The 27,373-nt window shown below is 49.5% G+C and overlaps 1 protein-coding gene across 1 annotated transcript in view; it reads left to right on the top strand.

Annotated features, from left to right (window-relative positions):
• Positions 1 to 27,373, top strand: part of TENT2 (terminal nucleotidyltransferase 2) — a 1,145,598-nt gene that overhangs the window by 669,025 nt on the left and 449,200 nt on the right. Inside the window, exon 8 of the mRNA XM_069627408.1 lies at positions 15,770 to 15,846. Coding sequence (XP_069483509.1) covers positions 15,770 to 15,846 — 77 coding nt within the window. The remainder of the gene's footprint in view (positions 1 to 15,769; positions 15,847 to 27,373) is intronic.

The raw sequence follows: 27,373 nt of genomic DNA, 5'->3' as shown, positions 1-27,373 counted from the left end.
CGGCTGTCACCAACGCCTCGCGCTACATTCCGGCATCTGAAAGACAAAGGCTTACCTACTCTTCGTGCGCTCCGGAGGTCTTCACACTGCATTCCGGCATCTGAAAGACAAAAGCTTACCAACTCTTCGCACGCCCCGGAGGCCTTCGGCGCTGCATCCCGCATCTGAAAGACAAAACAAGGTGCGTTTAAAGACATTGGGGAACTTTAATACTCACGTGCCATTACTCCTTTCCACATCTAACCCAGTGGGTATTCCGGCACCCTGCAGCCGCCCCGAACTTGTACCTGCAAAATAAAAAGACAGTTAGAGCGCATCGTGAAGCAGGCAACAAGCGCTTACTTACGTGCTTCCAGGCGCTTCTATTCATCACACGGGCTCCAGCTTCAACTCACTTCAGCCCGCCATCCGCCATCGCCGGAACCCTGCAAAACAAGAGACATCATTACTAAAGACTTTAAAGACATTAGAATTACTCGAAACTTACCGTTCGTGCAGTAAACGACGGACAGCAGTCCTCTGAAGTCAAGAGGCCTGCTCCCCTTATCCAGTGAAGAAACTGGTTACAGCACCCTGCCTCGAGGCAGATGGAGAGCACGGCGTTCACTTACCTAAGACATCTTACCCTTCGAGCCAGACATACAGTGCACAGAGGTCCAGCCCAAAGAGCCAGCCGTGTGTTACACATCACCTTTGAAGATACGGTATACGCCCAGTCAAGACCGGCGCCTCTACGGGAATCAGGTGAGCGTTACATCGTATTCTCGATGAGGAGGTAATTCATTAGCTTCCTTTTCACTAAACACATCATTAAAATCTTGATAACATTTTGGTAATTCTCCTATTACAGCCCCAATAGAATGTACTATGGCACCCAATTTTACCAAACCTTCCACAACTTCTGAACAACCATCAGACTCCTCTTCCTGAACCTTTTCCTTAAAACAATTTGCAACACAAAAAGGTGAATCCAATTTAACAACTCTCCTTCCCCAATCAATCTGAGGATTGATACGTTAACCAAGGCATCCCTAATATAATCTTCAACTGTGGAGTATCTATTAATTCAAATACAATTTCCTCCCAGTGCCCTCCAATTTCCATCCCCAATGGAATTGTTTCATGTGTAATTAAACCTGATGTAAGTTGAGAACCATCCACCGCTCTCACTTGCCCTGGTATATTTTTTACAATGTAAGGCACATTCATATATTTTACCACATTCCAATCCATGAAGTTACCTGTGGCTCCAGGGTCTATTACTACTGGACCACTCCCCTTTAATTCCTCTTTTATATACAAGGATACATTCAATGTAATATGTGGTACGGCAGCTTGAATAGTATTAGCCACTTGTTGATTTCTGGTGGAACTGTGAATAGATGAAGAGGTTTTCGGACACCAAGGGCAGTTTCCAACAAAATGTCATCTGCCACAATATAAGCACAAATTATTCTGCCTACTCCTATCCTTCTCATCCTTAGTTAAAGAACCTCTCACTTTATTTACTCTCTACATTCCCAGTTCTCAATTCTTTATTTACAACTTCTAATCTTCCTTTCTCGACTCAAGGGAAAACTCTGGGTTGCTCTACACTTCCTCTTTTACGCTCAGCCTTGCGTTCTCCTAATCTATAATCAATTTGTATGACCAGATCAATTAAATCTTTACTTGAAGTGGGTCTATTTACAATGGTGGATAAGGCATCTTTTAACTCTTCTCTCAAGCCTCTATAAAACAAAGATGATTGTTTCTCCTCTGGCCAATTGCTCTCTAATACTAAGGATCTAAACTGTGTGATGTAAGACACTAAATCTTTATTTCCCTGTTTTAACTCTAATAGTTCTCCATCCACTTCTTGAGAACTGTCGTCTGTCAAACATTTTTTTAAATTCGGACTTCAAGGCTAACAGATTCTTTAGAATGGGATTCTCTTGACCAACTAATAACACTGACCAAGTTGCCGCCTCACCAGTAAGGTAAGACAGAATAAAAGCTATTTTAGTAGCATCTGTATTAAAGGCTTCAGGTCTACCAAGGAAATGAAGTTCAGACTGGGTGAGGAAAATTTGACATTTCTTGGCATCTCCCCCAAAACGTTCTGGAGGTGCTAAAGGGACTGGACCTAAAGGTCTATTCAAGTTCCCCCTACTTCCCTCCTGATAACTCGTTCCTTCACCCAAATCCTCTCTAACACTGGTAATTCTCTACTTGGACTCTCAAACTCTTGACTCCAAAGAAATGTCCTCGCCCCTACGGGTAACTTTAGAACTTAATTCTTCAAACTTGACTTGTAATTCCTGGTTCTCTCTTCGCACTGCCCTCCTCTCCTCCGTTAGCTCCGAAAACATGTCCCTTCAGGAACTTGCTAATGCTTCTGTGGGGTCCATATCAGCTCAGGTGGAAAAATTATCGTGGGCCTTTCATCCTGTCAGGGTCCGGCTTGACTGAATTCCACAGGAGCTGATGCTGGCCCCACAGACCCTCACCAAGAGTTCACCTCTCAACCCTAAAGGGAAAGCTGAGCTGAAAACCCCAGGCAAGGGAAAGGGGAATTTGGATAAAATAACAACGGAGACACTGCAGCCTTGCAACCTTCTGGTAGGCTCTGGTATCTGTAGTAACAAACACACTTGGTTACTTATGCATCAGTGTAAACCTTTTTCTCTAAATTATTTTTTAAAACAACTCTAACTTCTTTACCTCTTATACCTCTGTTTAGAACTTGGAGGTTAATTGTCTGTAGAGAATATCTTGAAAACTTTTGTAATTTTTCGGTGCATATTGTCACTAGCCATTCCAGTCTCTTTAATATTCTGAAGATGACTTTTGCAAACACCTTACAACCATAGATATTCTTCTTTGACTTTAAGTTCACTTAACTCCATAAAATTTACATTTCCAAATACTCTTGAGAAATAGTCTTTCTTGAAGTATTGAATTCACTGCATTCATGCGATTAACACGCAAAATCACAAAACATGAAAAATTGTCCTCGCGCTAAATTACACGCGCACTTTAACAAATACACGCGCACGTGAAACACGCATTTTTAACAATTCACGTGTACGTGAAACACGCGCACGCTCTGAAAAAACTACTCGCAATCGCCAACCGAAACACGCGCTAAAACTACTCGCGCCCAGTTAATATGGACTCGCGCTCTATCGCAATCCTACACACGCTCTCTTCTGTAACATCGCTCACGTGAAAAAATATACACGCGCCAAAAACTACCCGCGCTCAGTTGCTATGGACTCGCGCTCTATCGCAATCCAACACGCGCTCTCATACGCATGCGCTCCCAACGACGTTGCTGAAGTCTTGAAGACTTGCGCACACGTTAAACAGTCTTGAAACACTTTTCGCACAGTTAACAACTTTAAAACTTGCGCGCACAGTCTTTTCAATTGTTTCCTCCTTATTGTAAATAAACTGTAAACGTTCTTTCTCTCAGTAAGCTTTAAACCTCTAAACTCTAAGTTTCTGATAAACAATGGAAGTTCACTGTGAAAATCTTTAAGCTTTTAAAAGGAACTATCCCACCTGATGTCTTCTTGATCTCTCTGGCTCAGCAAACGATTTTCTTACTTCTTTAGTAAATCTTCTGAACTCTGAAAGGACTTACTTAAGGAACTTAACTAAAATACAACCAGCCACTGAATTACTTTGGATGAAAGGCAGTTTAGAATCTTGCTCACCTCACAAGAATCCAACCATTATCCTTTCCACCAATCAGACAAACCAAACATAGCATTGTTCCTCAAGCCAATCAGATTAAGTTTCTTTCTCTCCATCTTGACTTGGGCAACCACAATGTTAATTCTATGTACATACTCTTCCTAGTTACTACTCAGCCAGCCAGCCATCCCTGACAGGTGCGGCCCAGGGAGCATGCGCTGACCTGACTCTGCCCTCAGGCGCCACACCCCAGTCCCCTTTTCCGCGTCGACTGGAATGGGCCAAATTCACCAGCACTCTTTGGGTTTGTCTTCGACCATGTAATTCCACGCGCGGATACTTCTTTGTCTTATTTTTGTCTTTTTGTCATTCAGGTACTCGGTCCTCAGGCGTCACTCTCCTCCCCGGTGCATGTCGACTTCTACATGGTTCAGCAGGTGTCCAGCCTGCAACAGTCTCTTTCCAACTTCAGACCCCTACTCCCCCTGCCTACGTTGCCTTGGCTCTGACAACTGTTGGCAAGCTTGTTCATCATGCGCCTCGCTGTCCTTGAAAGTACGGAAGAACAGACTAGCCACGTGGAGGGAGCTTTTCCAGAAGTCTCCTCCAGAGGACCTCAAGAACTTCGTGAAACATCGAACCAAGTTCAAGGTAGGGGCCGATATTCTCCATTGCACCCCCAAGGGAGAGTCCTTCCCAGGGACTCTGCCGCACGGGAGGGACCGGTCCTTATATCAGCATGTGCACCAAGGCTGCTGCAGCTACCGGCCTCTGGGCTGAGGGATCCTCAGATCCTCCCGGTGACCGTGTTGGACCAGAAGTTTCTTTTACCGGGTCCTCACCCGAGGCACTCTGCCCTTATACCGGCACCATGGCCGAGGTGCTATGCTCGAATACTGACAATACACCAGAGGGGGGTGCCTGACGTAGCTCTACCGACCCCCGGGTCGAGGGTGTCCCACCTACCGGGCTTAGCCCCGAAGAGCAGGGTAGGCCTTGTGAACCACACGCAAGAGTCTTGGATGAGTCCGGGCCCAGTGGGCTGAGCAACATGTCGCAGGCACGTGGCAGGCAGCTCTACAAAATGGCTGCCACACCAGACGGAGGCACCCATCCAACGCCATTCCAGGAATTCGGCGAAGAACGACTGTCAAGGTGGGACTGGCCTCAACCAGGTACGTTGCCTACAGCCTACCCCTCTATTGCACAGGGAAGCTTTCCTTTGCCTCTATATGGGTAGGATACACAGCGGTTCCAGCAGCTCCCCGCTACCCTGTCAGTACCCCCTGCCACCTCCTCCATCAGTGAAGAGGTAGTCTTCGAGAGGTTACTCTGCCTCATGAGGTCACTCAGATGGGGGCTATCCTCAAAGAAGCCATTGGGGAAGTACTTACCGCAATGCTAGGGCACCACAGACACCTCAGTTGGTGCCCCAGGCTCCGGCGCAGCCGCCTCCTCCGGCTCTCCAGCCGACTCATGTGCCTCTGTACCAGCCTCTGCCACCTCCTCATTCTCCGGCCACGGTCCTTGTACCCTAGCCTCCGGCGCCAACTCCTCCTCCTCCCCCAGATCCACAGATTACGGAGGAGGAGGAGGAACAGGGCGTGCCATCCTCAGCCAGGGCCATCCACGAACGTCTTGCTTTGCTGGCTGAGTCCTCCTCAACAGAGAGGTGACCTCGGCATGGTGGTACCAACATCTCCTGGGTCTAATGGCAGCGGTCCTATTAGCCGTCCCGTGCACAAGATTAAGGACAAGGAGGATTCAGCTGCACTTCGCGGCCTCATGGAACCAGCGTCAATGGGGAATGAGGTGTGGCGCCGGAGTCACGGCAGCGCATGCTCCCTGGGCCGCACCCCCATGTGCCTCTAAATTTAAAGGGGAAGAAGGTTTTTCTGGTGAAAAAGGTTCTCTCCCGTTTGTTGGAAGGGATGCCCGTACAGTATGGAGGACAGGGGACTATGGACTAAGAGTACGTTAGTCACTACGGTGAGTAACTTATAATTCTTTAACTCTCCATAGTGTCTTTCTAAAGTTATCCTCTTTAAGAACTTATTGGCAATAAGTGCCTGTTATTGCTGGGTTGCTGTAAGGGCTCTCCTTTTAACTGTATTTTGCTAACCTTGAGAGAACTACAGTTCCCAAGGGTAGAAAGGATCTTTGGATCCCTTTTACATTTTATTCTGTGGAGCCAGCCCCTCTCCTTATGTGGAGTGCTTGAGAGATGCAATGTATCCCCTTTCACATTAAAACGGTAACAATTCTGTTACAGGGACAAGCTTACCTTCAATGGCTGGTGGCAGTGATGACTTGTATTAATTTGTACTGTACCCACGGTCCTTCACGCATCGAGGTCCCTCAGATTGTTTTCTCCGCCATCGTAGACGGACGCTATTTCGCAGACGCGCGTTTCAAGCTTTTACTAGCCCTTCATCTGAGGCTGTTGTCACATCAAAATATCAAATGTACAGTTTTTCACATTGAATTTTGGTTGAACAAAAAATTAAATCAAGGTTACATGGTGGGTCGCACAGGGGACAGATTGGCAAGGCAAAGTAAATACATGAAAAAATATATGAAGACCATATTTCGTATATCAATAATAATGCACGTTTTTGCAAAAACAAACCTGAAGAGAAAAAGGGATAATTGGAAACCATGAACATGAAAATAACAAGGTAAGGGTGGAGAAAGAGAGACAAAAAACAGTGTCAGTGCAGCTATGCCAGCGCGGTCATGGACAATTTTTCCAAAAAATGTGCAAGGTGAAAAAGCATAAGGTAGGATTTTTACCTTGAGTTGAGAGTTCAAATTATCCAATTATGGAAGGCGAGAAGGTTGCCAGGTAGTAGTTCAGCTATAATCATGGGTTAAAGTGTTAATGTTGTGGCCAAAAATAAGGTTACGAATTGGTATTTGTAACGAAGTAAAATGTACATGCCTCGAATGCTTCGCAATTGCGGTAACATCTAAGGTGAGAAAAGACATTGTCAAACTTACTAAGGTTGGATCAAATGAACCTAATGCATGAATACTTAGTTGTGAAAAAGGCAGATCAAAGGATCAATAGTTATAAGTACTTAAACAGATAATAGGCATACTATTGGTTATTCACATCCGCACACTAAGCGTTATATGTGCATATATCAGAGTCACAATAAGGAATGCGTGCTGATGCCGTCGTGCAGCAAAAAACACACAAGCATTTCAAATATGCCTAATGTATCCATACTTAGTTGTGAAGAAAACAGATCAAAGGATCAATACTTAAACAGAAAATAGGCATACTATTGGATATTCACGTCCGCACACTAAGCGTTAATATGTGCATGAGCCAATAAACAAGGTATCGGAGTCGCACTAAGGACGACGTGTGGCAAAAACCACAAGCGTTTAATAGGAGCCTGGGGGTCATAAAAAATCGTCTTACCTAAGGAGAGACAGAAGAACAGGATTTCAGCGTGCGGTCCTCCGCGAACTAGGAAGACATTAAGAAACAAACAAAGCTTTCGGGTGGAATCACCTCTAGGCCTGGTCATGTACTAAATAATTGTGGCACAAAAGAGGCTGCCATGTTGAGTGAGGAGATTCCAGCTAAAATCAATCAACAAATAGGTGTTGAATTCGGCACCAATAGAAATTGCCTCTTGCAATAAGGTCACTATAAGATATAATTAAGTAGAGAATAATATGGAAAATGTATTAGAACAAGGTGCATAACAAACTAAAATACATGAAGCAAGGGGAGAGATGACTTGAAGTCAATTGAAAAATAATAATGTGTTTGGCTTACTCGAACACTGCAAAGTGAATTTACCTTGGTATTAGTATGCCAAATAACACGATCATAATAAAGGAGGTAGTAAAGAGAGAAAAATGCTCAGGCCCACCGGCCTGCCAGAAACATTTGCAAACAATTATGATTCACCCACATGAACTTGGCAAAGGATGTCCGAGAACGCGCTGTGCACTGGCAAATATAATCACAATTGCGAATAGGAAATAAAGGGATAAATGCAAGCATTCAAAAATACTTCACATCATTATAATGAGGTTACATTGGCATAACATGTAGACACCGACCATGACGTGCAGTTATGTCATTGATTCATATAAAACTATAAGAATACTGCAAATTCATGGTCCGAGTTGAGGCCATTATATACTGTCTGATTTTTACAAATGAGTCTGGCCTCCAATTGACTAAGTTTCAAAGTCTGGTTGCCGCCTCTTGGTGGCTATGAGACTTTAGCCAGACCAACAAATTGAATGAAGTCCTTACAATCAAGTTGATGTTGCGCTTGCCAATGACTGGCTAGTGGATATTTAGCATCCTGGCTACCAATAGTTGCCAAATGCTCACAAATCTGGATTTTTAAAGGTCTGATTGTGCTGCCAATATATTTGAGCCCACAGGTGCAGATATTGCAATTTCTCCAGCATGGGGTCTGGCATGGATTCACATGCTCATGGATATTCCCCGTCGTCAGGCTGGGAATCCTCGGTAAAGAAAAAATCGGTATCAGTTTCGTTTCTGATCTGTCTTTCTTAGTAGTAACTAATCACTGATCTCTGGGTCATACTGCCCCCAGCCAATGACTGCCCTCTCCCTAAGCCCCGCCTCTGGCAGCCATCCTCAGATTTTTACCGCACGCTCAAGTGTTGGGAGTCCTCGTGTTTAGCTCTCGAGTTTTTTACTGCGTTTTCACGTTTTTTCAGGAGATTTTCTAATTTTTTCGGTTTAATTGAGCCTCAAGGTCCACCGTTTCTACTTCCGATAACGGGGACCCGTTTTGGAATTCTTCTACGCCCCTCAAGGGTGAAGTTTTCGTCTAGTTTATACTTCTTGGAGGATTCTGGAAGATCTGCGGCCTACCTCAACGGACATGGCCCAGGACAAAGGTTGCTTGACGCCCGGATCCAAGCTGTTCAGGAACTGCCCTGGATGCGTATTATATAACGTTTTCAAGGAGGACGAGCATTCGCGATGTCTCTACCGCCTCCATGGGGACAAGACGCATGTGGAGAAGGATTGTGCGTTCTGCAAGAACCTTTCGGAACGGACCAAACAAGATCGTCGTTCCCACCTCGCCACCTGGCTGGAGAAGGGCACAACAAGTGAGAAGGCAAAGAAGTCTGAGCGGGCTTCTAAGTCCTTTGAGGGCGCCCGGCGACGGGGGCCCAACAGAAGGCTAAGCACCGCAAGTCTGCGGGCTGCGGGAGCGCCGAAAGGTCGGGCTCTTCGGTTGCCAAGCAGGGCGCTACTTCCCCGGCACCTTCGACCATGAGCCAGCGCTCTGGTTCAGGGAAGGGGAAGTCCGAGAACCCGGGTAGGCCGCTGGAGCGGACCCGGTCGATCTCGAAGGGAGAGCGAGGCGTTGACCCTCCCCCCAAGGCGAAGGCCCGGGACGCACCTAAGGTGGTGAGAGCCTTGATCCACCTGGCTAAGGCCTCTACCAAAGTGGTCTCTGCGACCCTGGCGGAGCCGGCTGAGACTACGCCAATGGAAACGGCCTCTGGGCCCAGAGTATCCTTGCCGCCGCGGAGGGAATCCTCTTTCCAGCCCACTAAGACCCCCGTGAAGCCCCCGGCTGAGAAAGAGGAGGAACTGGTGGAGACCGAGAGGGGCCTCAAAGAAAGGTCCATAGGCCTCAACGAGATGTTCATAAACTTCAACGAGAGGTTCGAGAAGGTTCGATCCCAGGGGACGGTCCCTGCTGACGTGATCGAAGATAGCGACGAGGACGACGAACAGGGCCCAGTGGAGCGGCCATCCTGTCCATCGCAGCCATTGCCCGAGCCCCAGGATAGCTCGGCGCCCATTTTGTTGGCAATCCAATCCTTATGTACCGAGATAAGGACGAGATTACCACGGACCCAGACGGAGGATCCAGAACCAGGCCTGTCGGGAAACCCTCCCAACAAGCGGAGGAGGGTCCGCCCTTCGTGCCCGCGAGGCCTGCAGACCCCTCACCCCCCTCGCCAGGAGAGGCTACGGGGACGGACGACTACGGCAGCGAGGACACAGCAGACATCCCGTATTCACCCCCCCCCTCTCCCCACCTGCGGGCGTCCCCACCCGACGAGGTTGGCTCTTTCCACGCCATGATAACATGATAACCAGGGCATCCAAGCTCTTCCAGCTCTGCCCTGAAGAACAGAAAAAGGAGGGGTTTCTGTACCAACAACGAGAGGCTAAGAGGAAGACGGTCCTCTCGGTGCCTTTACTCAACATCTGGGACGAGGGGCTTGCTGTCCTCAAGAACCCTCCCACGACACCCGCCAAGAGGGACAGGTACGAGAAGAAGTACTGAGTCCCCGATGCCGCCCCCTTGTGCCTCAGGGCCCAGCCAACGCCAGACTCGGTCGTCTCGGCAGCGGCTAAGAAGGCAGCGGGCGCGGCAGCTTCAACTTCCACTTCCCGCCGGACAGCGAGCGTAAGAAGTTGGACTCTATGGGACGACGAGTCATCTCGGCGACGACGGTTAAGGCGGCCAATGCCTTAGCGATCGTGGCCCACTCCGACAGGGAGCTCTAGTTCAAGATGGCTCCCCTGCTAGATTTCCTGCCTGATGACAAAAGGACGGAGGCCGTAGAAATTCTGCAGGAGGGCGAGGTGGCGTTGGATCACGCCATTACGGTGGCAACAGACATTGCCGATACCAGATTTCTGGGCAACGGAGTTTGCCTCAGACGACGAGGATGGCTCAAGTCAACACTTTCGCCAGGACGTCCAGGCCAGAGTGTTGGACATGCCGTTCGACGGCAACAACCTCTTTGGTAAGGCAGTGGATGAGTCTCTACAGGCCATCAAGACCGACTCGGAGACGGCCCGGGCCCTTGGGGTGCTTCAGCAGCGACGGCCCTTTCGGAGCTCTGGAGGCAGACAGGGTGCCTCCAAAGGATCCAGCGGTGGCTCCTCCACCTACCGCCAGGTGGCCCGCTCATCTTCCCAGGAGGCCTACAGAGGTCGCGGCAAGCAAGGGGGGTCCTGCCGTCCTCGCCAAGGCGGCAAGGCCGCTTCCAAGCAAGACTGACCCGGCCGGGTGGTCGGGCCCCCACCGAAGCACCCCAGTGGGAGGCCGACTGACGAACTTCGTCAGGGTGTGGGAGTCCATCTCCACCGATCGTTAGGTGTAGGACAGCCTGGCCAACGAGCACTCGCTTGAATTCCTAAAGAAGTGCCCTTGCATGCCTCCCGTGGCCTGGAAGGAGAATCGTGTCCCTCAACTGCTGTTGGAGGTAAAGGCGATGCCCAAGAAAGGTGCCATCGAGCTCATCCCCAGGAGGCTCCGGGGCTCCGGAGTATACTCAAGGTACTTCCTCGTCCGGAAGAAGACAGGCGGTTGGCGCCCCATCCTAGACCTGCGTCGGTTAAACAAATCCATCAAGGCGCAGAAATTCAGGATGGTCACCCTCCAGCACGTACTGGGACAGCTGGAGGAAGGCGACTTCCTATTATCGCTGGACCTGGAGGATGCTTACTTCCGCATCCCCATTCTAAAAAGGCACAGGAAGTTCCTCAGGTTCGTGGTTCAAGGACGCCACTACCAATTCAGAGCCCTACCGTTCGGATTAAAGTCGGCACCCAAGGTTTTCACCAAGTGCCTGTCACCAGTGGCGGCGCGTCTGCGCCTGCAGGGCCTGGACAACTGGCTAATCCGGGCAAGGTCAAGGGGACTCGCCGTCTATCATACGGCGAGGACCGTCCGGTTGCTCACGGAGCTGGGGTTCTCCATCAACTACCCCATATCCCACCTGGTTCCGTCACAAGTAGCACTGTTTCTAGGGGCGAAGCTCGATAAAGTGGAGCAATTGGCCTCCCCTTCAGAGGAGAGGACCAAAACCATCCTGGGCAAGGTACGGCAACTGTTAGCCACGGACGTAGCCAGGTTGAGGTCCATCAAGTCCCTTCTCGGGATGATGTCCTCATGCATCTACCTTGTACCCCTTTGCAGACTTCGGATGCGTCCGCTACAGGAGTTCTTCGACGCCCGCTGGTTTCAGGCGGGGGGCTGCTTCGAGGACAGGATCCCCCTCGACGAGGAGTTCCGTCGGGCGATCCTATGGTGGGGCACCAGGGCTGACCTCACGACGGGCACGGACTTTCAAACCCTGGCGTTTCAGGGGACGGTGACTACGGACGCCTCTCTGGAGGGTTGGGGGGCCCACACCGGAGATCTCCACGCAAGAGGCCTTTGGCTCCCGGTGGAGAGGTCTCTTCACATCAACATCTTGGAGCTCCGTGCAGTGTTCTGGGCGCTTAAGTCGTTCCTCCCATCCCTCAAGGACAAAGTAGTGAGGATCTTCACCAATACCACCACGATGTTCTACATACGGAAGCAGTGAGGCACCATATCCCCAGCCCTATCCAAGGAGGCCCAGGATCTGTGGCACTGGGCCGTCGCCCAGGGGATGTTTCTGGTTCCCTTCCACCTGGCAGGAATAAAAAACACCATTGCCGACTCGGCAGGGAGCTGCGCTCGTGTCACGAGTGGGAACTGCGCCAGGATCAAGTGGATCGACTCTTCCAACGATGGGGCAAACCCCAGATCGACCCGTTTGCGACGGTGGCGAACTCCAAGTGCCAGAGGTTCGCCAGCAGGTTCCCACAGCAGAAGAGCATGGGCGAAGCTTTCTCGTTCCCTTGGGACGGCCTGTTTCTATACGCGTTCCCTCCATTGCCGTTGCTGCTCAGCCTCATCAGCCAGCTCAAGAAGTCCAGGTGCAGGATGATCCTCGTCGCACCGGCGTGGCCGAGGCAGGTCTGGTTCCCGGACCTTCTGGACTTGTCAACGTCCCCGCCAGTCAGGCTGCCGGCGGACGCGGATCTTCTCTCCAGAGAAGGAGGCGCTATTCTACACCACAACCCACAGTCGCTGAACTTGCAGGCCTGGCTCCTGCAGCGCTAGAGTTTGAAGGGTATGATATACCGGCTGATTGCAGAGAGGTTCTTGCAGGGCATCCTCAACTCTCAAGTGCTACGGTCATAAATGGAAGAGGTTCTCTGTCTGGTGCCGTGCACGGAAGATTAACCCTCTGCGGATTACGGTACTTACTGTCGCTGTCCAAAGCTGGACTGGCCCACGCCTCCATAAAAATACATCTGACTGCCATCTCCCGATATACCAGGACTACGGGACGGGCGTCCTTGTGGTCTCATCGCCTGGTAAAGGAATTTATGAAGGGACTATTCCGTTCATTCCCGCCGGTGAAGGCTTCTGCCCCGGCATGGGAATTTAATGTGGTGCTGACCAGGCTCATGGGAGCCCCGTTCGAGTCTATGCATTCGGCGCACTTGAAGTTCCTGTCATGGAAGACAGCGTTCCTCGTGGCCATCACCTCTGCACGACGAGTGGGAGAGATTCAGGCCCTATCTTGCAAGCCTCCATACTTGACTTTTCATGACACAAGGGTAGTGCTTAGGACGCACCCCTCCTTCATGCCCAAGGTGCCGTCTGACTTCCACCTCAACGAGCCCTTGGTGTTACCAGTTTTCTTCCCGTCGCCTTTGCACTCGCTGGATGTAGCTAGAGCGCTGAAGTTCTACGTGGACCGCACGAAGAGTTTTCGGAAGACGTCACAGCTATTTGTGAACTTTGGGTCTGTGAATCAAGGGAAGGTTCTCTCGAAGACTTCCATTTCCAGATGGCTCTCCGCTGCATCATGCATTGTCACCGGTTGGCAAAGCGACCGCTGCCTGGCCGTCCGAGAGCCCATTCGACCAGAGCGATCGCTGCTACCACGGCGTTCCTGTCTGGTGTACCCCTGCTGGACATCTGCAGGGCTGCTACGTGGAGGTCGACGCACACCTTCACAAGATTCTACTGCATCGATCGGGAGTCCAGGGTCGGCCAAGCAGTGCTGCCCGACCTGTTTGCTAAATGTTGAGCCTGTTGCCACCTCCCGTGGTTGTGCATGTGTATACTGCTATTTATTCTTTTATTTATGCGCATGTGAATCATGCCAGACTCCATGCTGGAGAAGGAACAAGTTACTTACCTGTAACTGTTCTCCAACATGGGTCTGGCATGGATTCACATGCAAACCCTCCCACCTACCCCTCTGCGGCTCTTCACTTGGTCATACTACCACTTGGCGTGCTACCAAATCTGAGGATGGCTGCCAGAGGTGGGGCTTAGGGAGAGGGCAGTCATTGGTTGGGGGCAGTATGACCCAGAGATCAGTGATTGGTTACTACTGAGAAAGACAGATCAGAAACGAAACTGATATGATTTTTTCTTTACCGAGGATTCCCAGCCTGACGGGGAATATTCATGAGCATGTGAATCCATGCCAGACCCATGCTGGAGAACAACAGTTACAGTTAAGTAACTTGTTCCATACCACAAATTTGGTGTTGCAATTGATGAATGATTCCACGTTCTGCTCGCCCTGGGATCCAAAGGAAACCAATGCTGTTTCTAGTGCATATTTGAACATATTACAGCATCCACATTTGTGAAAACCTTTAACTCGAGCAGAAGGAAGCCATGTAGTTGTGTGACTAGGCATGCCCATAAATGATGGGCATAGTTTGTTTTTTAGGGTCTTCCCTTTACTGTAAGTAACAATAGGTTTGGGATCAAGCCAATTCGAGATGTCTGAATCTAAATGAAGTAGGTGCCAATGTTTTCTCATTATATTGTGTACTTTATAAATGTCTGAGTTACATTTTGTGATCAGCCTAATTTTCTGAGAGGCTGTTGTTTTGGTTCGAGGATTTGGAACTAGCAAATCAGCTCTCTTCAAATGACGTACTTCTTCTGCAGTTTTATCAAGGCGAGTAGTTTCATACCCTCTGGCTAAAAATCTTGATTTAATGATATCACTTTCCAAGATCAATTTGAATATCTACATAGTTATTAGTAGCAGAGGGTACAAATGAGAGGCCCCTGCTAAGGACGGCTGTTTCAGCTGAAGAGAACGAATATGTGCTAAGATTGGTAATCAAATTCAACGATTTTGGTTGTTAAGTTTGATTTGGACGGGTACAGAAAATATGCTTCATCAATTTGTCTTTCTTGAATAGTAATGATTGAGGAATTCAATTTACCTCTACTAGTAGTCAAACTCAGATTGATTTTCTTGACCTCACCATCAAACTCCCTGAAAACGGACTGTCCGTCAATGCAACTTTGCATGCTCAAAGTTGCCATAGAAAACATGTAATTGATAACATCCCAAAGGGGGGAATTCATTTGCGCTAGGAGAAATTGTTCACAAATGCATGATTTTGTCTTGGAAAGTGATCTCATTAAATCAAGATTTTAACTTGTTCCTTTCTGTGCACCGACTTTCCAGAACTCCTTCATTGGTTTCTCTTGCATTTCATTCATCTATTGTCTTGTATTCCATGTTCTATTTTTTTTCTATTGCCTCTGACCCAGTTTCATTCGCGTTGCGCCTGACTAAACCCACAGCTTTTCACTAAATAAGACTGTGAAGTTAGAGGCATGGTATCCCTGTGACAAAAATGATTGACTACCCATGTGGTACACCCCTCCCCTCCAGCTGACCTTTTGGTCTAACGTAATGGAAGCTGACTTAGTAGCTCTGTTCATGTCCTTACCCATTTAGGTTCTCAGTTTACCCACCCTACCTTTGGGGCCTACCCAGTGGTAAAAGGTGGTGTTGGGTAGTAATTGGGCATTCCTAAAATTGGGCGTTCCTAATCCCTGGACTAATCCTGATTTAATAGACACTGCCTTATTGGCTCATGTGTGCATGTCCAGCACTCATTCCACGCCACCTACCTTATGGCAGCCTCTCTTCATGTTCAAAACCATGGTTGCAGATGAGCTCCTTACATGGCTCTTGGATGTCCAGGATCCTATGTAATAAAATAGTTAGTACCCGACACCCTGTACCTATTTCTTCTATTCCCTCATGGTTAACAATGCTCGCTTTTTACTTAATTTCAAAACTGCATTATCCTGTGCTTTTTCACCAACCCAAAGGTCTAAACTTGATATTCTTTATTAGTTGCTGTAAGTTGTTGCTTGTAAAGTGAAACCGGTTTTCAAAGGTTATTTGTGTCCAAAATGCATGCTTAAAGTAATCAAATGTCACTTCTTTTTTTTTTTAGTGGTGTGGAGTTTGACTTGAATGTAAACAATGTTGTAGGAATAAGAAATACATTTCTCCTCCGCACTTATGCGCACAGTAAGTGTAACCTTTTTTCATAAACTTTTTAGGTGCAATTTAAAATTGTGATTACTAAAATGAATGTAAAAGGACAATTCATTGACTGCTCAATCGCCATTTAACTGAACCGAACCCTTTGGTGGTGGTCTTCCCATCATTATTTGGTTTCCTGTGGTTTAAAACATATTTTGGTTTGTTCATTTGTAAAGCGCGCCAATCCCAGAGGCATCTGTGCACCATGCATAGAAGTTACAAATACAAAGGAAACAGCATTCTAATACAATAAAGGTACATATGTACATCAAGCAAAATTTACATAGATATTTACAGAGCAGGTTATGGGGTTGAGGCACGATCTTGCTCATGAAGCCACACTTAAACCTTTTTCCGGAAACAAGGTAAGGGGGGTTCCTCTTTTAGTGAGAGCTGGAAGGCGTTCCATTTTTTTGCAGCATGATCTGGGAAACTAATCCTGACTGCTTTGTTGCTTGAAGCGTGGGATGTGTGCTGTTCTAGAGGCTGTGTGGGGTGTGGCTGGTAATATTGTTGGACAAGTAGATGGGCGCCTGGTTAGATGAGCCCTTGTGCGTGAGAGACCGAGTTATAAGGGAGATTCTTTTATTTGATGAGCTAATTTATTGAATGATTGATGTCCGAGTGTCAGGCACTATCAGGTTGGAGCGACATTCTTTTACATACAGTATCATATACTCATTTACATTGGGTCAGGGGAGACGCATATTTAGTATAGAAAGGTTTTGGGAAGTTATTATGGGTTATATTTTTAAACAGCCAATTTTGCCCTTAACCTTCATTGCAGTCTATGGAAAATGCCCCAAGCCAAGATGAAGGTTCTCAGTCTAAATTCTAATTGGCTGGAGATTGTTTATAGGGGGGACAGTGAACATTCTAAACTGCCTTTCATCGTCTTTGCCCAGCTGAGAGGTCGTGTGCTATGCTGCTCCTGCTTAACTTGTTCAAGGGTGTCAAGTTTCTAGCAGTCGAGCGGCATCTTTGAAAATATAACAGGAGTCGTGTATGGAGTTTGGTGGAGACACAGGACAGGAGTGCGAAATTTCCAATTTTCTGAGAAAAGAAATTTTTCAAGACTCAATCACAAGATAAGTGACTTTCCATGTTTTGATGAACTTTGTAAAAAGGTTATATTAATTTAAAAGGATTGAAATCGCAAACCTGTATCTAAAAACTGAAGCGCGTACGTTTGTTTTCTTTCCTACGTATCATTTCAAACTAGCGCGTGATTTTTTTTTCCCGTTACCTTGAGCCTGCGCGTGTGACTCTGCGCGTGAGAGTGAAGCGCATGCGTGAACTTTGGACTCGCGTTTACTGTTCATATACGCAAGGGTTTTGCTATGTGAGTTTGCGTGTGTATTTTATTATGCGTTTCGTATCTGCGCAAGAACAAATCTATGTGGAGCTTCCGCGCGAGCTCTCAGAAGTGCCCGTGATAAAATAAAGCGCGTGTGCTTTTTTCCCGCGATTTGGTTTTTGCGCGTATGCGTATTTTTTCGTGGGTTGGACTTTAGCGCGAGTGTGTTTAACTCGCGTCTTGGACTTTAGCGCTTGTGCGTCTTACCGCTATTTGGATTTTCAGCTCGTGTGCGAATTTCCCGTGACTTGGATTAAAGCGCGTGTGTTTTATCCCGCGGTTTGGATTTTCAGCGCGTATGCGTTTTACCCGCGGTTTGGATTTTAGCGCGTGTGCTGGATTTTTCCACGTGAAGATTTCATTGCAAGTTTTAAATTCATTCCAGAGTAAAAGACACTCTAAAAAGAAATATAAAAATAAATACAAGAACTTAAAAGAACTTCCTTAACTTATTTAAAGAACTTTAGACTTTGTACAAGAATCTTGAGGTTGAGAAGACTAACTACAAAGTTAAATATTACATTCATGGACCTGCTGAGAAGGCTGAATGATCTTTAAGATTCTGGTCAACAAGTAAGGAAGTCTTGTCTGCTTATCACTTCTCTGGGCATACTGAAGAGAAGTACCAGGTATGGTTTTTTGACTATTTTGGTAAAGGATCTAGAGTTTTAAGGTTAGTATAGTAACCCATTGAGTAATGAGGTGCAGTACATGTTTATGTTTTCACTACAGGTGAAGAACCAGCGAGTTGATAGCTTCCAGCCTGGTGTTTGTTTATTTCCCCCTTCCCCCTTTCCCCTCCCCTTCCCCCTTTCCCCTGGAAGTGAGGTAAACTGAGTGGTTATATATATTATCAGCTCAGAGTGCCACATTTTGGGTGGATTGTCGGGGGTTCAGCTTCCGCAGACACCAGGATCTCAGCCTGACACCGAGATGTGTTGTCTCATAGGAATCTTCAAGACTGCCCTAATGGCGTTGTTTTGCAGGACTTGGATTTTATTAAGGTTTTGTTGAGATGTGCCAAGATGAAGCGCATTAACGTAAAGGTTGACAGTTTATTTCTGATAAACCAAAGGTTGGGTCCCTTTTGCCAGGAGGTCAAGGTTATTGTAGTGCCCCCAAAGGGTATTGCATACAATCTTGCCTAAAAGGTTGAAGTTTGAACTACACAGGTTGGTAGTGTGGTCGAGCAGCCAGGCTTATGTCAAGAGGGGTCAATGTGAGCAGGAAAGTTGAGACAGTTTCACAATAGTTGTCCAAATAAACACTTATACTCCGGTTTTCTTGATAAACCAATTATTCATTTATTTCACAGTCAGTTATATAAGCCTTCAGAAAGGGAGCAAAACATGTAGTACTTATAATGAACTTCAAACACACTTTTTCTCTAAATCAGATGATACCCATTGGGGGTGGCACACAGACAATTCCTACACCCTCAGGGGACTTAAATAGCTAGGATACTGTGGATATTGATTTATCACTGGTACATTTAGAGCAATACTGAGTTTGGTGCAAAAGATGGAATAGAGGAATATAACAAAGGTTAACAAATAATTCATAAACGGGCAAGTACTTTTAGAAACCTTCCAATGCAGAGTAAATGAACCCTTTCCTGGTGGAAAGGCCACAGCACAAAGTCTGAGGTAAAGAAAAGTCTCTCGGAGCCAGGATAGCCAATGTTACTTGCACAATGTCAAGGGGAGCTGAACATCTTCTTTGCAGGCTGGTACAAAGTTTTGGCACAATGTATTTAGAAATGTTTGTAGAAACGTAGAACACTTGAAGGGCCACAAGCTGGGAGGCTTGTGAGGGGCAAAGCTTTTGCAACTCTGCATGGTAACCAAGACAGGTTTCAACTGAGAGCAAGTAAGGCTACGCAACAAGAGATAAGGTCTCTTAGACTTTACAGTACCTCTGGTTTAGAAAAAATGGTTCCAGCTAGCTTCTGTTCTTGTGCAGCTCTGCAGATCCTGTTGTTCCTGAGCCTCAATCATTGGGACAAGAGGGAGGATGTCTGGGGACTTCTGCTCTGTAATGGAAAGGTCAGCGGCAGCAATATGTTTCAGCTCCTCGCGTCTGACGGCAAATAGCAACACTGCAGTTCTCGGATACCACTTCAGACTTTCCTCGCATCTGGGGGTCCAGCACTCTGTTCAGGTGGCGCAGGCCTGGTCAGTCCTGCATCAGGGATGTCCGGAGGATCTTCCTAGTGCTCGGATCTGACTTCAAAGCAACACACACAATCTGGCGTTACTCTCCCTGGTTCTTCGGTTCAAGCAGCTTCGAGAGGATGTCCAGACGGGCTTACTTTGGAGTTGATTGGTCCCACCAACTCGAAGGGAGAGGTCGTCATTTCAGGGCTTCTCTAGTGGAGGTGAATTCGGAGCTTCAGCACAGCAGCAGGGCTTCACTGGGCAAACCAACAGTCCAGGAGTTGCAGCAGGCGTCTCTTCCAAGAAGTTCTTCGGATTCCTTCATCCAGTGGTCGACTCTGCCTTCCAAGACAAAAAGCCTTGCCTTTTATGCAGGTTTCTCCCCTTCATTCCAGCCGATTTGCCAATCACACATCAGGGTGACTGTCCTTGCCGGACAGGCAGCTGGCCAATCACCTTTGGGTGCATTCCTGTAACCAAGAGGATTAAGCATAGGGAGTTTCGGGCACCTGCCTCACTTCCTGCCCCTGCCATACATACTGGAGCCGCGGGTTTCACTCGTGAAACCTGCCAAAGTCAAAACGAACAAAGGGACCAACCCTGGTTTGGCGCGCAGAGTAAAACTCAAGGACCTTTCTGACAAATGGCGAAAAAAGATGACTGTGGCCATTTTGACACCTTTGGTGCTTTGCTGTAGCTGCAAACGCTGCCGCGGTAAAGGCACACCATGGTAGTTAAAACGAAACCATTGCCATTAGCCATTTGGTGAAGAAAGGCTAACATAATTGTTACATGCAAAGCTAGACAAAGGGGATACTAGGTAACCCCTCCAACAACTTATTGTAAGATAATGTGTGCTGGGTCTAGAAAGTTACCAAGGTAAGTAAAATAAATTTCACTTTACTACGCTGGGAAACAGTAGTTTATCTGAAAGACTTCCCTGTGCCACAGCACTGAAGGTGCTGGGTGACACAACGTAAAAGATGATGCCTATGGAGTTTGTCATGCTCCATTACCAAAAGAAACACAAAGCTCAGAAATCGCATTAAAATACATGAGTGGGCAAAAAGGTTCTCACACTCTCCAGGTCCCAAAAAAATCAAGTCCTAAAAATCCAGAAAAGTTGCTGGGGGACTCTAAGGTGGAAGGAATTAGCACATTTCTGAGAATTCTCCCAAACAATAGGTAACCCAACATTTGAGGGGATTTGGTCCTCCGGCGTATTCCATATCTATGACATTAATCACCACAGCTGTGCTGCTTCGGAAAATCTTCGGCGTCTGTGTCGATGACGTTGATACGCCGACCTCGAGGACCTCCTCCGACAGCCGACGTCACTGGATGTAAGTAGGACGCAAGACGCCCGTAGCCTCAGTTCCGTGTTCGCTCCGGAGATCTCGGCGCGCCTCGACTCTTAGGAGTTCCTGTTCTTTCTCGGTTCTTCGAACCTGTTTTGTATTGTGAAGTTTTCTTCGTGAAGATGTCTACCTCGTCTTCCACACTGCGTCCAGGCTTTAAGAAGTGCGGGGACTGTGGGTCCAAGATGTCGGTTACGGACTCGAACGACGGCTGCCTCTGGTGCCTCGGGGAGGCCCATGACACGGATGACTGTGTTGACTGCCAGGCGCTCACGTCAAAAGCCTTGCGGGAGCGCAAGAAGTTGTTACCGGTAGGTAAGGTGTCCAAGCCACAGAAGTTGAGGTCTGCGGGGCTTTCGACGGACGATTCGAGGGGCGACTCTCCGCGTCCTCGTCGGAAGTCGAGTGGGTCTCAGTCCCGGAGTCAGTCCCGCAACCCCTCTGCCTCTTTGAGGCACTCCCGGAAGCACCGTCATCGGCCGCCTACCCCGTCCTCTTCCGAGGATCCCGCCCGTCGGCGGGTCGCTTACCCCACCAAGCATGCGACGCCGGAGGAATGGGCTTCCTTCGGGAAGAAAATGTTGGCGATTCTCGAATCGCAGGGCACTGGTATGTCCGCGCCTCCTTGTTGGGTCGGTCGTGATCGGTCGAGGGACACCGCTCGCACGCCTTCGGGCTCGGGTGGTCGTCACGATTCGCAGGAGAGGTCCCGCTCGGACAAGTCATTCTCGTCATGCCCGTTCCAGCTCCCGGTCCTCGACGCGCACAAGATCGTGTGAACCTGTGGTGTCGTCAAGGAAGACGTCGACGCCGAGGTCGTCGACGGACTCTTTCGAGGCCCTGCCTTCGAAGTAGTCGTCGACGCCATCGGCGCCCCTGGCTGTCGAAGGACACGCTCGGGGCCCCGGCCTTGAGGACTGTCTGCGCCATCGATGCTTTCGACGCCGATTCACTCGACGCCTTTCGGGCTGTTTCGACGGGGTTCCCCGGGGCTCAGTGGAACCGCCTAGGGAAGGCTCTGGCAAAGGCCAAGCATGGCTTTGTTCCACATTCTGTGCCTTTTTTCTGCCAGATTGAGTTTATTTCAGAGGTGGATGAGGGCTCTGATGATGGTATGGTTCCGGAGACGGTACCGGACGAGATTTTCTCGGGCCATAGCCAAATTGAAGACCTGTGGCAATCCCTGCACGATGCCAGTGGGCTGGACACCGCTCCGGAGGTGGAGTTTTGTAGGCCTGAGCCTGGCACTCATGCCGACTCCCCGTACCGGCACCTTATGTCCAGGGTCACCGAGTACTTGGGATGGTCTGCTCCCCCAGGGGATTATCTTCAGGATGACCTTAAGGATATCCTCAACCAAGGTCCACCAACTGACCCGGTACTGCTGTTCCATATGGCTCTACAGAGGAGGGTGGCGGCGGCTTGGACTGCTCCGGAGAGCCTCCCCGCAGTGGGCAAGTCTTTGCCGCGAAAAATACCGTCCAGCCAGTAGCGACCCCTGCTACTTGACCAACCACCCCACTCCGGAGAGTTTGGTGGTGCAGGCGGCTACGGCGGCAAACGGGCGTCCTATCCTACCATCCCTCCTGATAGGGACGACAAACGTTTTGACGGCTGGGCGAAGAAAGTGTTTTCTTCAGGGGGTGTGGCGCTTCAGGCGGCCAACTCCGTATGCGCCTCGTCACGTTTCACGCACACTCTGTGGAACTGTTTCCTTAGCGGCTGAACATATTCCTGAAGGGGATGAACGGGATGGTTTCCTTGCCATGGTTCAGGATGACAAGGATGCCATGTGTGAGACAGTTCAGTCGGGTTTGGACATGGCAGATTGCGTCAGCCGGTCCATGGCGGCGAGCACCGTGATACGCAGGTTTGCGTGGTTGCGGAAGTTGGGGTTTGCTCCTGATGTGCAGGCCCGGCTCCTCAACATGCCCTTTGACGGGGAACATCGTTTTGGCAGCAAGGCTGACGAGAGCCTTGAGAGTTTGCAGGCCTCCAAAGCTGCAGCGAAGTCGTTGGGTGCTGCAGTTCGCCAACGTCTGCCTTTTCGTCCTAGGGGACAGCAATGGAGGGGAGGTTCCTTTCGTTATTACTCATCCTTTGGTAAAGCGAGAGGAGCTGCCAGTCAAAGGGGCCACCGTAGGAGTGCCAGAGGTGGAAAACAAGGTACTCGAGGTGCCAAGGCCGCCCGGGCTGTTGCCTCTTTGCCCTCAGGCAACGCTGCAGCCCCTTCAGCTCAGTCATTAGGCCATGTCCCATGGTTCGCTGGTTGGGGGGGGGAAGGCTGGCGCAGCATCTTGCAGAGTGGCGCGCCATTACTTCAGATGTGTGGGTTCTGGAGATCATAACCCACGGCTACTGTCTTCCTTTCCGGCAGAGGCCTCAGGACAATCCACCGGGGAATCTCTCTTTGAAGAGTCTGTATTCGCTCCTTGCGCAGGAAATTGAATCCCTGTTGGAGAAAGGCGCCATAGAACTGGGGCCTGCAGCGGAGAGGAACAAGGGATGTATTCTCCTTATTTTTTGATTTCCAAGAAAGACGAGTGATTGAGACACATCAAACAAACTCCTCAGGAAGGACAAGTTCAAGATGGTTACTCTCTCTCAAGTCCTCCCGGCCCTTCAACTTCAGGACTGGTTGGTGTCTCTCGACCTCGAGGACGCTTATTTTCATGTGCCAATACATCCAAAGCACAAGAAGTACCTGAGGTTTGCAGTTGGCGACTCGCACTTTCAGTTTCGGGTCCTGCTGTTAGGATAGACCTCCGCCCCGAGGGTCTTCACCAAGCTCATGGTAGTGGTGGCAGCGCATCTCAGGAAAGGGGGATTCATGTCCACCCCTACCTGGACGATTGGTTGATCAGGGCGTGCTCTCCCGAGCAGGTCCTGGATCATCTGTCCATCACCTGCCACTCCCTCCACAAGCTGGGCTTCTCCCTCAACTTAAAGAAGTCCCATTTGACACCAACTCAGAGGCTCCAGTACATCGGAGCAGTGCTCGACACGTCCCTGGGGCAGTGTTTTCCTCCCCAGGTGAGGGCTCATCACATTAAGCAGATGGTGCACACGTTTCAGCTTGCCCAGAGTCTCCCAGCGTTCGAGTTCTTGAGATTGCTCGGCCTCATGGCATCCTGCATTCTTCTGGTGCCAGAGGCCAGGTTGCGGATGAGATCTTTGCAATGGGCACTCAAGTTCAGTGGTCTCAGTCCTCCGGCAGGATGTCGGACCCTGTTCAGGTGCCATCCTCGGTTGCCCAGGACCTTCTGTGGTGGGCCGTCGAAGACAATCTGATGAAGGGGGCTCCTTTTTGGCTACCCTGGCCGGAGGTGACGATCGTGACGGACGCATCCCTCACGGGATGGGGAGCTCATGCCAACGAGTTGAGTCAGCGGTCGTTTGTCTCTGTTGGAGTCCAGACACCATATCAATCTGTTGAAGCTGAGGGCCGTCAGGCTAGCCCTGAAGGCTTTTCTGCCGACTGTGCGAGGGAAGAATGTCCTGATCCTGACGGACAACACGGTGGCCATGCACTACCTCAACCAAAGGGGGGAGGGGAGGGCAGGGTCACTTCCTCTGTGCAGGGAGGCTTTGCAGCTCTGGTTCTGGGCAATCCAGCAGGAGGTTTCGATCTCGGCAGTTCATCTGGCCGGAGACGAAAACAAGCCGGTGGACGCTCTGAGCAGGCAGAGCGCGATCTCTCACGAGTGGGAGTTGGCTCAGGAGATTCTCCTGGAGATCTTCGCCATTTGGGGGACCCCTCAAGTGGATCTCTTCGCCTCCAGTGTCTATCGGAAGTGCGAGAGATTCCGCTCGCAGGAATTTCCTCCAAAAGGAGCCTTAGGAGACGGGTTTGTGTGTGGAGTGGTCTTACCCACTGCTGTACGCGTTCCCTCCAGTCCCCGTCATCCCGCAAGTACTGTGGAGGTTACGGAGGTACGGTTCCCGGATGATCCTCATTGCTCCGGCATGGGCCTGCAGGACGTGGTACCCGGACCTTCTCGACTTGTCCATCTGCCCTCCATGTCGTCTTCCCTACCGTGACGATCTGCTCTCACGGGAGGGGGGTCAGGTTCTCCATCCAGAGGTCAGATCCCTCAACCTTCACACTTGGTTTCTGAAAGGTTGAGGTATATGGATTGGGACCTCCCTGAAGATGTGATGGAGGTGTTGCTCTCGGCCAGATGGCCAGCAACAAAGACCCTGTACCGTTGCCGTTGGTTAAGTTCTGCGACTGGTGCATTGTTAAGGATGTGGATCCTTTTGCATGTGACATTCCCATGGTTCTGTCTTTTTTGCTTTCTTTGGCCCACAGGGGCCTGCAAGTGGGTACCATTAAAGGTTACCTGGCGGCACTGTCCATATTTAAGCACTCTTCTGAAGTGTTCCTATTTTAAAGTTCCTTTAATTTCTCAGTTTCTGAAAGGGCTCACTAATGTGTTCCCTCTGTCACCTTTCCTGGTGCCCGGTTGGGATTTGAATCTTGCTGTCAACTTTTTGATGGGTTCTCCGTTTGAGCCTTTGCATTCATGCCCTTTGAGACTGTTAACTCTGAAAGCTGTATTTTTGGTTGTGGTCACTTCTGCTCGCAGAGTGAGATACAGGCACTTTCAGTTAAGCCACCCTTCACTGTTTCATAAAGACAGGGTTGTCTTTAGAGTTCGTCCTTCCTTTCTTCCGAAGGTGGTGTCGGAATTTCACTTAAGCCAGAAGGTTGTTCTTCTGGCGTTTTATCCTCCTCCACATCCTGGTAAGGAAGAGGGGAGGCTCCATAGGCTTGAACCTAGGAGAGCGTTAAGCTTTTATTTCTGATGTTTGTTAATCTGCTTAGAATCACATGCTGTGCATAGTTCTGACATCCAGTGGTCACTGCGGAGTATTGCATTTTGTTTTTCGTAGTCGAAAAGGGACGTCGACAAGGCGTGTCTGAAACACTATCCCTATAGTGACGTGCGTTGTAACCACAATCCCTCACGCGTCGAGGTCCCTCAGATTGTTTTTTTCCGCCCAGCTACTGGTAGCCTTTACGCGGAGCTCCTCGAGAGACATTGCAGATTTCATCTCCTCGACCTTTGGTCGTTTTCCTATTTAATATAGAACATATCGATCCCTCCCTCGACGCAGTTGTGAAGCTGTCTCCGCCGAGCAAGATCTTCGACGGAGGGGACGAGCGGAGGAGATCCTTTGGCGTTGCCGAACACGTGGCCTGGCCTCGCAGGCCATATACAGTAGGGAGAGTGGGGTCGTGGGACATCTCTGGTTCTTTTCTGAGAATGCCTTTCCTTTTCCCCTTCCTTTCCCTTGGGGTGGTTATCACGATTTATTGCCTCGGCTATGGAGAGGACACCCTTTAGGTTTTGCCCGCTTTGCAAGGGCAAGTTTACTTGGAAGGACAAGCATTCACGGTGTAACCGCTACTTGCCCCTCGATCACAAAGAGGAGGGTTGCACGGCTTGTCGGCTTCTTAAGCCAAAGACTCTAAAAGACCGTAGGGTCAAGAGGTGGGCGGCCTACGCTATGTCGAAGGCCGATGCTTCACCCACCGCTGCTACCACCGACAGTGACGAGGAACGTGATAACACGTCCTCCGCTACGGAAGTCGAAAACCCCCCTAAAGAGCGCTCGCGCGCTTCGTTGTCTGTCCCTGGCCCCGACGGGCTCGGCTCACGCCCTGCTTATGGGGATGAACACCCCGGCGACATTGACGCACACAAGACCACACATAAGCACACAACCCATGGCTCTTCTTCGTCGAAGGCGAAGAGAGCATCAGCGCCCAAGGAGACGCAGGTTCCACCGGCGGCCTCCTCGGACCGTTCGGGTTCGAAGCCCCTCTTGCAACCGCAGCTGCGACCAGCGACTGGGCTTTCGGCAAATAAGGGCGCCGCCCCCAAATCATCGGCCGGCGCGCATCAGCAGAAAGCGCATGCCGCCGTAGAGCGATCGACACCCGTAACGTCGAAACCACAGCCATCCGCTGACAAACGAGTCGCTGAGAGCTTGGCGAGGATCGTGGTAACCGACGTCCAGAAGCGTACGCCGAAAGACACGTCGAGCGCTACGCAGAGGTCGAAAGACACGCCGAAAAAGCCCGAAGAAAGGCAGGGACTACCCCCTTCAGTCGGGGGGACCCCCAGCACACCTGAAGGCTTTTCGGAGGGCGACGGGACACTTTCCTCGACGTTATGGGAGAGGTCGAGCCGTTTTCAGCTAGATGACACTACTTTTCCCCCGCTAGACCGCTCAGGGGTACCCCATGAAACCATGGAAAGGCTCCATCTCTGCATGGAGAGAATGGAGAGGTTTATGAATACCCAGAACCCTCCCACTCCCAAGAGAACAAGAGAAGGGCCTCAGGAGGACCCCAGGGCCAAATATCCGAGACTAGTCGATCCCCACCAGGACACAGCCTCAGACTTCCATAATGTGTATGACCTCACTGTGGAGGAACATTACTTAAAGGAGGAGGATGATTTTATGGACGATGAAGAGGGACGGAACCAGGAGGAAGGTCTGGAAGACAGCCCAGACATGGTAGGAGAAGGCCATTCTACCAGGGGTATGGCTGCCTCTACTGCCCTACAGAGGGGGGTTCCTATTAACATCTGTGATGCAGCCACCTGGGCTTCAGTACATACTTTTGT

This window comes from Ambystoma mexicanum, chromosome 6p, assembly GCF_040938575.1.
Source record: "Ambystoma mexicanum isolate Mex_15411 chromosome 6p, UKY_AmexF1_1, whole genome shotgun sequence".
In the NCBI taxonomy this organism is placed as follows: domain Eukaryota; kingdom Metazoa; phylum Chordata; class Amphibia; order Caudata; family Ambystomatidae; genus Ambystoma; species Ambystoma mexicanum.
The sequence above is the reverse complement of the archived record's forward strand: the minus strand, read 5'-3'. Positions and strand labels throughout refer to the sequence as shown.